A 14,504-nucleotide genomic window follows, 5' to 3' on the forward strand; every position below is an offset into this window, starting at 1 on the left:
TGTTCCAGCAACAAAAGAAAAGTAACCAAGACAGACAGGCAGAGCAGAAAGCAGGGTATCCAGGGTGGAGCCTGGCACACAGTAGGAGCTTTGGAAAGGTGGGTTTCTTAGCTCTCTGGCCTTAGTTTCAGGAGATGGGCAGATCTGCCAAGTGGGGCATCTCACTAGACGGGCTCTTTCCAACCATGAAAGGCCTGGCTTACAGGACGTTCTCTGGCCCTGGTACCCCAGGACCCAGGAGCAGGGTCCGGTGTGCCGTGGACCAAATGCACACATTTGTTCCACGGGTCCCCAATGGCCACCCATACCCCACATGGGCAGGCAGAATGCAGGCCACAAGGCCCCACTCCCATTCCTGCCCCTTCACCCCATTCTCAAACATGCAGTCACAACATCACCTACCTCCCTCCACCCCCACAAAAGCAAAAATAACCTTGTCTGAAATCTGACACCCACTTTGATGGGTCCACCAGGAGCTGGCCAGGGCATAGCAGGGAGAGGGCGGCTTCCAAACGCCATCCCACCACACCTCCTCTGACCGAGGAGCCAGGGTTTGAGGTGCTCACAGGGCACCCAAGCTCACAGAGGTCCCAGGCCTGCCCACAGTGCCCTGCTCTGGACTGCGAGCCAGGACTCAGGTGCAGGCCTCCTGCTTCCATCTGCTCTGCAGCCCTTTTCTTGGCACCCTGAGTGAGAAAGCCTTGCACTTTACACACCCGTTTGGTTGTATGGATAGGGAAACTGAGGCACGGGGGAGCTCCCTGTCCACTATGTGAAGCAAATGGGCTTACAGCCAGGCAGTGCCTGGGCCAGTTATCTAGAAGTTGTTCTGTGCCGGGGAGGAACAGGGTGAGCAGCCCTGTCTCCACCCACGGTGGTTTGAGGACCAAAGCCGATCCCCCAAACCTAAGGCAGTTGGCAGTAGCTGCGGGAGCATCACTTCCAGGTGCTGCGGAGCACACAGCAGTGGGTTGGACGGGGACTTCTCTTTCCTAGACCACCACAGGCCCCACCACCTGACCCACCCCTTGGGAAATGCGTGTGTGGAGTCCTGGCTGCCTCTGACCCCGGCTCAGGCCTCCGGCGCTCAGTTATCACCCCTTCCACACCACGCCCACCATGCGCCTGCTTCCTCGCCAGTAAAATGAGAATCCCAAGGACTTAGCAGGGTTGTCCAGAGGTGCAAATGGGGGAACAGAGCCAAAGGGCCTCGCCAAGCCTCTAGGCACTGCCTCTGCCCTTCTATGAGAGCCAGGGAGTCGGCCCTGCTTGGTCTGGGAGCCTCACAAAGCCAGGGTTAGATACACAGGGCGACGGGCATGGGACAAGGGGCTGCCCATCAGCAGGGACCCCACCCAAGGCCAGCAGGCCAGGGCCAAGACTGCCTCAGCCTCTGCCCTCACCCCCCGACCCCACTCCTCTGTGTCACGTGACCACTATGCCCAAAGCTGTAGAGAATGGCAAGGGTTTAACCTCCCTGGGCTCAGCTTCCTCAGTCCATAAAATCAGAAGGTAAAACGTCTTCACCTGACACGCGCAGATGAGACGGAGACCCGGCGCCTCCTCCAGGACTGAATACGTCACCCCGTGGCGGCGAACCTACAGCGTGAGTGCCATCACTGACGTAATATGTGCTGGCCCTGGGCTGAGCAGCTACCGGCATCTTTCCCTGCTCATCTCCACGCAGCCTTACCAGCTGGAGCGTGTCATGGTTTCCATTCTACGGACGGGAAGCAGAGGCTCGGGACGGTAAGTTTTGCACACATGAAATCATAGCTGTACAGCGCAGAGAGGAGACTTAGCGCTGCGTCACCTGAGGCTGAGGCTGCCCGGCCACTTTCCTCCAACTTCCTCCCTCCGCTGCGGCAGAACAGCCACAGCCGCCTCCTGGGCACATGTGACAGCCACGGTCACTGTCACGCCAGGCCGCACTCGCTCCCGGAGCTGGGGCTCACAGATGCCCCCCCGTCCATCCTTGTGTGCTCAGCAGGACCTACGCCCTTTCTGGGGCACTGTCCTACTGCCACCACCGCTGAGAAAGCTATGCACTCTCCACGAGCCAAATACTGTTCTTTGTCAATCCTCAGCTCTCAGAAGTGGGAGAACAACTCAGGGTCAGCCAGACAGCCCAGCAATCCCATCTACCACAGCATGCACTTCCTTGCTCCCAGAGATGGAAGGCTCACTCCCTTCCGACCCACACCCTCCTACTGAGGAGCAAGTCTGCCTGCCCCAGTTCTTCCAGCCCCCTCCACACCCCTCCTCCTGGAGGCCTCCTCCTGGGTCTGCCACCTCCTGCCCCGTATGCCCTGCAGGCCCAGGAAGAGGCCTGGAGGGTTGGAACCCAGGCATCCTCGCGTACAGCTGACTGCCACCCAGCCTGGAACCCACATTCACAGGCAATCAGCCCACACTGAGCCCTAGCAGCAAGGTGGCCACTCAAGGCCCTGAAGGACAGACCTGGCATCCTGCTCAGAGCCTTCAGAACCTCCCCTCCCCAAGACTCAAGGCCCTGCCTCTGGGTCACCATGGCAACAGGCCCCAGGCAATGGGCCCAGGCCCTGTATTCAGCAAGCTACCTCCTTCCCCTGGAGCTTGGGCAGGAGGATGAGGGAGAGAAAGAGAGAGAGAACAAGAGGATGGGAGGAGAGGAGAGCAGTTACCAAGAGAGAAAGAAGCAAGAGTCAGGGAGAGAGAAAGGAAAGAGAGCAGGGAAAGGAAGAATAGAAAAAAGGTGAGGTCAGAGAGAGGAAAGCATAGGCTGGTAAGGAGCACAGCAAGCAGAAGAGAGGACGCACACAGAGGCAGAAGTGTGGGAGACAGAAAAGGGGCTCCCTCCAAGCCCCCCCCCCGAACACACATGTGCACGCACGCACGCGCGCGCACGCACACACACACGCACCCACGCACGCACATGCTCCTCCAGCTTGAGCCACTCGCAGCCAGCAGGGGGATTCTGACCATTGCTGGCACTTCCTGCCCCAGGAAGCTGGCAGCCTGCTGCTTCTCCAGGCCCCCTCTGTTCAGGGACAGCGTAGCCTTCCCCAGGCTCCCAGGCAGTGCCTCCCCACTCCCAGGCAGAACTCTCCCCGAAACCCCAATGCCCGAAGGCCTCCCTAAGCTCTCCTGCCCCTCAGCCTCCCGCCTTCCTGCCCTACCCAGCTTCCCTTCAACACAAACAACAACCTCTTATTTCTCCCCGAAGCGTTTGAGGAGCCGTTCCTAAGCACAGCAGAGAGGACAAGGAGGGCCTGTGATTTATCTCAAGGCACGGGAGGTGAGCAGGTCTCAGAATAAGGCTTAGCAAGGGGACTCCAGCCCCAAACTGGCCGATACAGAGGTTGGAGAGGCACAGCTGGGCCTGGCCAGCCAAACGTGCTTTACCACAGGCACCGTGTACCACAGGCTATACTCACCCCAAGCTTCTGGCTACAAAATCGCCTGGCCTAGCCTAGCCCCACCACACCCCTGTCTTTTATGCACTGTCTCAGAGGAATTTGAGCCCACATGAAAGGTTTGAAGAAGAAAAATGAGGGTGGAGAAAGAGACGAAAGAAAAACACGGGAAGGCCCAGCAGGCCTCAGACTGTATCCTGTCTGACCCGGCCTCTGTCCGGCTAGACAACCCAAAGCCATTACTCAAGTCCTTCTAAACCTCACTTTGCACACCCAGAAAATGGGGACAGGAACATCACAGACAGGATTCAGTGAGGCTGTGCTCAGATCAGACCCAGTGCCACAGCTCTGCGTTCTTAAAAAGCCAGGTGTCACAACCATTCCAGCCAGTGGGTCTACACTGGCCCCAGGGCAAGAGACATCACTAAGACTGCAGAGTGGAGCGGGTGAGACCGGCCTGCCAGCCCCAGCTGTGACAACGACTTTCACGCTCCCTCCCCACCGCACAAGTTGGACTCCAAATCTGTCTACACCATGGCTTCATTTCAACCAAGAATCAAGGCTCTCCGTGAGGTCGCCCCTCCCATGGGTGTCCACACGTCAGGAAGGGAATGGTTCCTTGGACTCTAAGGTGGTGATCACCAGTAAAAATGAGGAGTCACTGAGAACAAGGCATGTATGGACAGGAACACACATATCTGCAGATTTTTAATTCGCACTGCCCCAAAACACCGTACGTGCATGGTAAAAATGTGCTCAGGAGGTGCCGCCGGTGGGTACCATCGTTGCTGGCTCCATCCAGTGCCAGGTCAAATGGCTTGAATGAAGACACAGCTCCCTGGAAACGCCCTAACACAAACTCCAACAATGCCTGGGACATGGAAAAGCCTCAGTCACCAGCCTGCATTCCATTTCCGCCACCATCACTGTAGGTTGTTTTCTTTGTACTGGGGTGGCCCTAGTTTAATAGTTGTTTATGTGATTTCATCTGTCCACAAACTCAACAGTGACAACTCCTGCTGAAACCAAACTGGAGCCCTGCGGCCGCGGACAGCTTCCCGCTGCAGTGGGGGTGGCGTGGGGCACCGGGGTAGGGAAACAATGACTCAGTGCAGGAGGAGACAGCCCATGCAGGAGGAGACAGCCCGGGCAGGGGCCCTGTGTGTGAGGGGGAGAAGGGGAGTGGGGCGTGGCCAGGACCAGGAGGGACAATCCTGTCTGCAGATCTGAATGAAGGTTGCCAGGCTCAGAGAACAGGAGGAGTGCTAGCTAATGAGGTTAAAATCCAGACCACACAAGGGCAGCTGGGCTAGGAAGCCTCCTACCCCACCACGGCCGGGGGTCAGCATGGAGCCTCCGTTCCTTCAAGGTGCTGGGAGCACAGCAAGGGTCATCACAGTCTCTTTCCTCATGGGCAGACAATAAACAAAAGGAACAAGATCATGTTAGAGAAAGAAAAATGCTACCACAGGGCTGGTTTAGCTCAGCGGCACAGCGCCTGCCTGGCAAGCACAAGGTCATGAGTTCGATTCCTGGTACCGGGGAAAAAAAAAAGCTACCACAAAGAACAAACAGGGCTGTATCAAGAGAGAAGTGGGGCTTGTGGTAAGGAGGGGTAGAGGAGCGGCTTTCAGGCTAAGACCTGGCTGGGCGATAAGGAGCAGTTGCGCAAAGACTTGGGGTTACAGGGTAGCAGGCGCGGAAACCAGGAGTGCCAGCTCCCCAGAGGGCAGGAGCAGCAGCCAGCAGAGGAAGAGGTGTTGGGGGAGATTCTGGGGAGCCAGGTGTCCCCGAGGAGTCTGGATTTTGCTTTGAGTGGGAGGAAGCCTGGAGGCTGCCTGGGAGGTGACCTTAGAATGAGGGAAGGGCAGCTAGCAGAGTCCACAGTGGAGAAGTGAGTAGGGAGGGAATCAAGACTTTGTAGATGATGGTCAGCGTTCGAGGGAGGGAGCAAGGAGTTTCGGTATACAGCCCAGGAGAAGACAGGCCACAACTGCAGACACAGCACATTGAGTATCTCAGACCTGCGTGGCTCTGCAACCTTGTAGCAGGTTAAAGGCCACCAGCTTTTGCTACAATCCTCACTGAGAGGTAGAGTCCAAGACCTGCCCCTACATCTGAATCACCTTTGGTCATGAGAAAACATGCAGCTCCTATGAGGCCTCGCGGAGCTCCTGCTCTGGGAAATCTTCCTCCTCTGAGACTGTCACGCTGAAGAGGCCACGGGTAGGCGCTCTGATCAACAGGCCCAGCTAAGCTCAACCTTGCAGCCATCCCCACCATGGAGACAACAGTGCCATCTTGGAACCCCCTCCCCCCACAAGTAACCTCCACCAGTGCCCCTTGGGGAGGGAGCACCCAGCCAAGCCTGTCCCGTGCTCTTGACCCACAAAATCACAAGACATAGTAAAATGGTGGTTGCTCTAAGCCACTAAGTTTCAGGGTAGTTGGCTCTGCAGACCTCATCCCAGGAAAGAGCATAGAGAGATTTGCGTGCGCCACAAGAGGGAGGAACCTGCCAAGGAGACTGTGGGGGAGCGGTCAGCCAGGCAGGAGGAGCTCCCGGAAAGGGTGGCTCTCCCAAAGGAGCCCTGCTGTCACCAAGCAGAGTCCAGGCAAGTGCGGAGAGAAGCTGGCCCTGATTTGATCAAAGGAAAGGTGCTGTCTTGGTTACTTTTCTCCTTGGTGAGACCAAATACCTGGCAGTTAAAGGAGGGAAGGTTTATTTAGGTCACAGTTCGTAGAAGTTTCAGTCCATAATCGGCTGGCTCCAAGGCAGGCTGTCACGGCAGAGGGGCGTCACAGAGGAAAAACAGTTCATGGCAGGCAGAAGGCAGCACAGCAGCAAGCAGCAAGTGACAAGCAGTGACCCTCTTTCTGTCCTTGTATCCTATCCAGACTACCCTTAGGGCAGGTAGCACTCACACCCAGGCTGGGGCAGCCTTGACCCTAGCATTGCACCAGGAGTCAATCCCAGCACCGCATTCTGATCGCAGCATCACACACCCCAGATCCAGCCACCTCGGAAAAGCCCCACCTAGGACCACGTGAGGCTGTTGGAGATACCTGGACACAAGCTGTAACGGAGGGATGGAGAGGAGTCCAGTCACAACGACGTAGAGAAAAGATGAGAGATAAGCAAGTGGACATGGACACCATGAGAGGTTTCTATAAGAACCGAAGAAACCAGGTAATCGCTGGACATGGGGACGGAGAAGGGGTGTTGTTTGCCTAAAGGTTGGGAGACACTGGAGCTCATTCATCTGTTAAGGGGCAGTCAGTAGAAGGGTCCCACAGAACTGGAAAGCTGCCCACAGGGCAGGGGCTGTCCAGGAAGAGCCTTTTAAAATTCTTTCAGATCCTTTATTTTTGTCTTTTTTTTTGAGACAGGGTCTTGCTATACAGTTCAGGCTGGCATTGAGTTTACTTCTGTAGCCCAGGCTGGTCTCGAACTTGCAACAATCCTCCTGCCTCAGCCTCCTGAGTGCTGGAATTACCAGCGTGCGCCACCACACCTGACTAGATCCATTTTAGAAGTCCGTGGCTGCTATTTATTGTGCATTTACTGTGTGCTGGGCTGGAGCGGGGAGGTCTTTTAGCTCACCCCTCTACTCTGAAACAGGAATCCTCATTTCACAGATGAAGAAGAGGAAACTTGGCTATTATACCTCTTCACGACAGCCTGCCCTCACGCTGTAGGGTGCATTTCTTTTCCTACTTTTACATGGCCCAAACTCACTCTGCAGAGCCTGTTTCTTTCCCTGTCTTTCACAAAACTTTGCTACAGTTGAAAAGAGGAGGAGGAGGAGAAAAGGAAATTTGTCAAGGAATGTGGGAAGACCCCCACGCACACCCACACGCACACCCTGGCCAGTGAAAAGCAAAGGGGACTGGACTGGGGCTCTCCCAATTCCAGGGCCTGGCCAGGGGCTGCAGAGGGGACACTGGCCAGAGTGAGGGCAGGTCACCAGCCCGGAGCACTTCTGAGACCAAGCCTGGCACTTTGCAGACCCTCTGTCCCTTGCTCCCAGCTCCCCTGCCTCCAAGGCATAGCAGATACAGCTGGCTGGAGAGGTGGTCCCCACCAGCAGCCCCTGCTGGGCTGTGGAAATGTCCAAGATAGGACACTGTGGCTGTCACTGTCACCACGGTCACTCCCCATCCAGAGGGCCAGCCCAGCCAGCTCCAAAGTCCCTCCCACTCCCCTGCTGGCCTAGATTCGAACTGGTTCCTATATTAGGGAGACACACCTTCTCTCTGCCTCGCGGCCGGCCGGAAGCTCCGCTTTTATCTTCAAAAGTGAGGGCAGGGTGGGGACCCGGCCAGCTCAGAGTCCCAGGAGGCCCTGGGGTGGGGCTGCGAGGGGTTGGGAAGCAGGCCTGGGCCCTTCCCTCTGGCTCTCTTCAGCGAGCCCCTCCACTGCCCCCAAGTCGCCTTTCCTTGGCTCTGTCTCCTCTCTGCTCCCACCCTTGCCCCTGGGCCCCTGACCACACAGCCACTGCTCTCAGAGCCCATAGGCTGCCGCTGGTCTCTTCGTACCATCACCTCTGTGAACGCCAGCGTGGTACACGCCTGCCTCATGAGTCTACATCCCTGAGTTACAGCGAGGAGGCTAAGGCTGGGACACAGCAGGTCAAGCACACAAATCTGGCTCCTGCTACCCTCCTTGCCCTTCTGCCGCCCCCTGGGAGAAGGCAGAGAGGGCAGTCCAGCCTCCCTGTACTTCCAAAGGAACAAAGACAAAAAAACATGGACCCACCTGGTTCAGCAGGCGTGGAGTGGCCGGAAACCAGAGCTGCTTCAGAGGAGGCCCCAGGGCCACTCCCCCTCCCAGACCTGCAGCATGGCCAGGCCACACCCCAGCGCGGCAAAGCCAGCCCCGCCCTTCCTAACCCGAGGCCCTCGGGAGTCCCAGCGCCCACAACCAGCCCGCAGGTCTCTGTAGACACTACAGCGGGGGCTGGGGATTTAGCTCAGCGGCAAAAGCGCCTGCCTGGCAAGCGCAAGGTCGTGAGTTCGGTTCCCGGTACCGGAAAAAACCAAAAAAAAAAAAAAAAAAAAAAAAAAAAAAAAAGACACTACAGCGGCTCTGCGTGCAGGACATTGGTTCCTCCTCGCCGTGCCCTGCGAGGGACACTTATCTCTCCAGCACAGGAAAGGCAGCTGACGCTGGGTTGTTTGGAGGGAGAGGAGGAGCTGTTCGTACCCACTGGGCTGCTTGCCTTTTCAAAGGACAGGCTTCGTAACTCACATCCCCTGATGTTCGTTCATAATGTATAATTTACAGAGCACAGATTATTGCCACTGAGGAAGCCCCAGGCAGAAAATACAGATGGCCGAGGTGCCCAGGCAGGGTGTCGTCCAGGGTTGCTGCCAAATTCCTTCACCATTTTTTTGCTCGCCTCTCACACACAGGTGTCTCTCGCCAGACCATGCTTCCTCATCTAGAAAAACTTTCAGGGCCAAGCTAACCTACCACCTCCTCCAGGGAGCCTGCCCTGATCCTCCCAGGGCTGGTGCAGGGCACTTCAAGGCTTCCCTCCATCACAGTCTGGCCCCGCTGTGCTGCCATCCTTGGCTTACGCCTGTCTTGATCTTTGCATCTGCCTGGGGGCACCTGAGGGCAGGTCTGGTCTGACTCATCCCTGTGTCCCTGAAGTGCTAGACGCTGGGCCTTTGCATCACAGCCCTGCTGCCACCCTCCCTGAAAGGAGGCTGCTCTGGGAATGGCAGAGGTGCACGGCCCACAGCCAGGGAGCTGGCAGAGGATCCAGCTGGCAGCACCATCTGTCGCCGCAGGACAGAGCAGGCACCAGGCTCCAGGTCAGTCTAGGACAAGACAAGGGGGCCTCAGGGCCCAGGGCCCCTGTCCAACTGAAGCTTAGGGCCAGACAAGACTTGAGTTCTCTAACTAGTTCAAAGAGGCTTGGTGTTCTTATCTATAAAGCCAGCTGAAAACCAGCAAGCTTGCAAAGCTATTAGGGTATTTAAATATGCCTGGCACTTCGTAGGTTCTCAGCAGAAAAATTCACTTTCACCCTCTCATCTGACCAACCAGCCCTGCCACTGAACCACTAAGGAAACTCAAGTCCAGAAGAGATGGACAAAGGAACGACTATTTACCACGGCTAATTATGTGCAAGCTCTACTCCTTCAGGGTCTCTGATGCTGCCAGAGGTCTGGCAAGATCTGCGGGACAGACAGATCTGGTTCGCAGACAGGAGCACTGCGGCCCCAGAGGCACAGCGAGCTCATATCTCTAAGGCAGGTCCAGGCCTTTCCACTGTCCAGCACAGTGGTGGGCAGCTCTCCAGAGGCCCCAGGATGCCATCATGGCCTTGCCCCTGGCACAGGCACAGATGGGGGGTGGCACAGCCTCCCATTCATGATATGGTCAGCTCAGACAGCCTGCTATGCTGCTAGTGTGCAAAGCTGGGCAGAGATGGGTCCACAGGAGACACAAGGCCGCTCACTGGGTACACATCTGGGTTCCAGCTGTCTCCTTGGCTAAGACAAGGGCTGGAGAAGGTCCGAGTCTCTCCCCAGCTGTGGGAGCCCAGGCACCTCACTTCATGTCTCCATGCACATCTGCCCCAGAGGCTGGTCCTCTTCCCAGTCGTGTGGGAGGGTTATGGGGCCCCTCACCGAGCTGCCTTCCTCATCTCTCCCCGTGAGCTGTCAGCCCCGCGTGGTCACAGGCCATAGCACACTCAGTGCCGGCCACCGTTAGTCCTCAGTAAGTACCTGCGGAAGGGACAAGTGGAGAGGGTACGACATCCTCGGGAGATGCCGTGCACTCTGAGGCCAGACAGGAGGAACTCGGGGGAAAGTGAAGGCTGAGCTAGGTTTTGAAGGATGGCGAATCCTCCCGACAGGCTGAGAGCACTCAGGGTATCTGCCCGGGGCCAAAACTGGGGGCTGCAAGCTGCACCCACACAGACAGACACTAAGTCTCCTTCCAGACATCCCTGTGGTCGCCTCTTCATTCTGTGGCTTTCAAGTCCTACTGTAAGACAGGCACACCACCCTTGTGTCGCTTTACATCTTTAGGTCTCTCCTCCACCATGCAGCCAGGGCCTCAGGGAGATGAGCCCTGCCTTTTGCTGTCAGGCCCCTCAAGGTGCACGCAAACCCTCCACATGCAGTCTCCCATGTCAAGGCGGGGAACTCTAGAGTCACCCAGCGCCCAGCGAACACCTGACTGAAGTCCCTCAGGGAGTAATGGGGTTGACATAGGGTCTAACCCAAATGCTGCGCCTTCAACCTCCCCCACACTGGGCTTGACCCCCAAGGAGGCTGGGGAGGGTGGCAGTGGGGAGAAGCCCCTCCACCTGTCCTCAGGTTCAAGGAGAAGTGGTGGGGCCAGGCTGTGGTCTGGAACAGCACAGAGTCTGCCAGCGTGAGCACAAGGGACCACAGTCCTGTCTGAGTCTCACCACTAGGCCAGCAGCACTCGCTGGGCACATGGCATCTTGGGAGGCCTGGGACAAAGAACCTCATCACCGCTTCTGCAGTGGAAAGAGCCTCTGAGCCCACTAAGCGCTGACCTGGGCTGAGCTAGACCTGGAGCTGGAAAGTAGATGAGCGCTCAAGAGAAGCAAGGACTGGGGCTGGGGATTTAGCTCAGCGGCAAAAGCGCCTGCCTGGCAAGCACAAGGTCGTGAGTTCGGTTCCTGGTACCGGAGAAAAACCAAAAAAAAAAAAAAAAAAAAAAGAGAGAAGCAAGGACTGAGAGCGGACAGACAGACCTTCCAGCAGCCCAAGTCAGCACTCTGCACCCCGTCTGCCCCCTCATGACAGCACAACACGGCCCACATACTCATAAGTACCGGGTGCTGGCTGGGCACCCACCGGTGAGCATGAGCCCAAACCGCCGGACTCCAGCACTCGCCCTGTCTACACTCCCTCACGATACCGACATGGGCCCCCGCCACGCAGAGTGGGGCTCGAGGATCACCTGAGACCTCCTTTCGTTCCCAGCTTGACCTGGCTTCTTCAGTCCCCAGTTTGGTGAGGGATTTGATTGGATTGGATTCATTTTATTTGCTAGCTTGCTTTTTATTAAAAGACGCTTCAGTTCTAATCCACAAAATATCCCCAAACTCTCCTGTATATCAGAGGAGTGAAGGGAACTCAAGAAGAAGCAAGGGAAATCCAAGATTTGCCAACAAGGCAAGAGTTCAAAGGCGGCATCAAGGCCAGAGTGTTTTCGCCAATACAAGGCGCACACCCTCACGCACCCAGTTTCCACGTCAGATGCCCAGCTCCACTCCGGACTCACTCTGGACTCAGGGGAGCACAGATTGGGACACGTGTGTGGCATGCCACTTCCAACTTTCATCTGGCAGAGCCTCTGGTTCCTTAAGAGCCCAGACTCTGGAGCCAGGGCCACTGAGTTCAAGTACCAGGTCTGCACTTATGGTGAGACCCTGGGACATCACTCCACCGTACTGAGCCGCAGGTCCTCTCTGGGTAATAAATGTTCCCACCTCACGGAGAACCAAACAAGTCTGGCATTGTGTCCAGCACAGCCAGGGCAGGTGAGGCTTTGCTAACACCGCCACCCCTGTAAAGTGGTGCTAATGACATATCTCTTCCCCGCTGGGAAGGAAGTCCTTTAAATAACACAGCACTGAGAAGACCCAGCTGCCCACCATCTAGACCACACTCTACCTTAGGCTCAGAGCACGGGAGCAAGAGGCCCTGCTGCTCAGATCCCCCCAAGCTGGGTTGGGAAGCTGCTTGCTCCCATTCATTCTTTAAGCATTCCCAGGACTCTGCCCAGGCCCAGCCAGGGCCAGGAACACCTAGAGCATCCTCGAGGAGCTGGTCGGCTGGAGGAAGCACCCACGTGCAGGGCAAGCATGGGCTCCACCCAGAGTGCTGGGGTGTGAGAGCTCCAGAGGGCTTTCTGGCGGGGGTGGCACCTGAGCTGAATTAGGAGCTCCGGGAACTTGCCAGGGAGGGAAGTTGGAGGAGGTGCAGGGGGCTGGGGTAACTCTGGCAGAGGGTACACGGCCGGGTGCAGGGCTGTAGCAAGCAGTTCTGCGCCTCTACGGCAGGGAGCGGAGGGCTGAGGAAGGTGGATGTGGAGAGAGACAGGGTGGGAGTCAAATCACCAAGGTTCTTTGGTGCCTCATAAGGGAAGTGAAGGTCACACTGAAGCTGGAGAAGAATCACGCTCACCTGTTGAAGGGGGCAGGGCATGGGGCAGGGCCCGGTGAGGACGGGCATTGAGGGCTGGCTGTGCAGATGGATGGGGGACTGACACGGCTCTCTTTATTTGCCTGGCCTCCTTTTAAAAGGCTGTTGCTGCCAGCACCCTCAGCAGATAGCCACTCTGTGCCCGCACAAGCCCTCTAGTTTGTCCTGAGCCTTCTCCACACGCCAAGTCAAAGGCCCCAGCAGGCACCGCCAAGCCCTTGGGGCTGTCTCTGCCCTTGCAGCCTAATCTCAGCTCCAAAGTCCCTGTGAGAAGATTCCAGGGGAAAGTGCTCTCCAAGGTCACTTCCCAGGACGCTTTTCCACATGGCCTGTCCCTCACGTGGTCCTGTGCCTGCTCCCTGTCCTTCCCCTGAAAGTCACTGACGTGTGCACACACACCTACTCTGCACTCCCACAGCTCTGTGGCCTTGGAGCTGTGAGCGTGAAGTGCCTCAGAGCCCCAAGCTCAGACGGCAACAGAGAGAGCCCCGCACAGACCTGAGCCTCACAGAGAGACGCACCCCAGCCGGACACCCAGACCATCTGCAGGCGTCTCCCTCACAACGCCAGCCCAGAGCGTCCACTGGCCCTTGGTGCTTGTTTGGGGATTGCTATCTGTGATTAAGCAGCTGGAGGTCCTGCAAGTCCTCCTTCCAAAGAGAACTAGAAAATGCCCCATGAAAAGTGAGACCGAGGATGAAGAACTCCCGGCTTAAAGGGGAAGCGTCAGTGTCTTCCTGGCCCCAGTCTCTGCTGCCCTCCCTGCGCCTCATGCCGCCCATCTCCATACCCTCCGTAGGTGGCTTCCCACATTCTGGATCATCGCAGGGTCACCCACGCTCCCGGAGACGGAGGCTGGTCACCTGAGCCACAGCCCGCGGGCACTCTGGCTCCAAATGCTGCTGGGGCGCCTCTCCGAGCTCGGCTCCTCCTCCTCTGTAGCTGCTCCCGCCCCCAACCAGCTGTTATCGCCGGCCCCTGCCCGGCCTCTCAGCGAACAGCCCTCTACCCCTCCTCCTGGAGCCCACGCACCCTTCATAGAAGGCTCCTTGGGGGCAGCCAGCTGGGCCACTGCCACACGAGTGGCACAGCGCCCAGCTCCTCGGCACCCGGCCCAACTCACTTCTCACCCCACTCTCCCCACCAGGTTTGGCTCAGGACAGCCCCCAGAAGCCTGAGTCCATCCCTCCACAAGGGGTCAGGCTATAACACAGCAGAGAGAGACGCCAGCCCCACCTGCTAGGGCTCTTCACCCTTGGGAGCTCAGCTGCCCACGGCCCACTGTTGCTCTGCTCCAGCCTGCTGGCATCTAACAGCTACTGGCTGGAGACATGGCAAACCCCACACTCCCTTAAAATAGGCACTGTGATTCTTCTAAAAGTGGCCCCTGACAAATTCCACCCTGATGGCCATGCAAGATTCAGTCTCCTACAGTCACCACCACCTGAGGGGCCACCAGGATTTCCCTTCTCCCTCTTGCTTCTGCAAAAGGCTTGAAGAGGAGGCCTTGACATCACACTGGATTCTGACAGCAATCAAGTGGATGGTAAGAAAGGGAAGAGGCGGGGAAAGGTGATGGAGACCACTGTGAAGCAACCCTGAGCAGGACTTAAATTAACCAACTGGCTTTCCATGTTTGTGAGTCCATCCAAGGCCTAGGCCCCTTGTCTGAAGATGGGTGGCAGAATCATAGTAAGTGAACCTCTGTGAGTCACCGGTCCTCACTGAGACTTGTAATGATGGGTAAAGCCAGGACGCCTCAAAGGACAAGACAAGGTCACAGTCAAGGACACCTGGCTCCAACCTCAACTAGATAAAGACTGTAGCCTCATGCACCTCACTGCTGGGTGGAGACCTTCCTGGAGATAACACAGTTCTCCTAAATTAGCATAATGCCTCACTTAG

At 57.1% G+C, this 14,504-nt stretch overlaps 1 protein-coding gene across 2 annotated transcripts in view; it reads right to left on the bottom strand.

Moving 5' to 3' along the window:
- Acot11 (acyl-CoA thioesterase 11) overlaps nt 1–13,525 on the bottom strand; it is a 40,880-nt gene extending 27,355 nt beyond the window's left edge. Inside the window, exon 1 of one of the 2 annotated variants that reach the window (XM_005398521.2) lies at nt 13,390–13,525. In XM_005398521.2, the coding sequence (XP_005398578.1) occupies nt 13,390–13,422 (33 nt within the window). In that variant the 5' untranslated portion in view covers nt 13,423–13,525. Of the gene's footprint in view, nt 1–3,416; nt 3,452–13,389 lie in introns of those variants that run through there. The other variant, XM_013521713.1, reaches the window with a different exon arrangement.
- Between the last annotated feature and the right edge of the window lie 979 nt (nt 13,526–14,504).

Source organism: Chinchilla lanigera, unplaced genomic scaffold (genome assembly GCF_000276665.1).
Source record: "Chinchilla lanigera isolate Chin_1 unplaced genomic scaffold, ChiLan1.0 scaffold00063, whole genome shotgun sequence".
Lineage (NCBI taxonomy): Eukaryota > Metazoa > Chordata > Mammalia > Rodentia > Chinchillidae > Chinchilla > Chinchilla lanigera.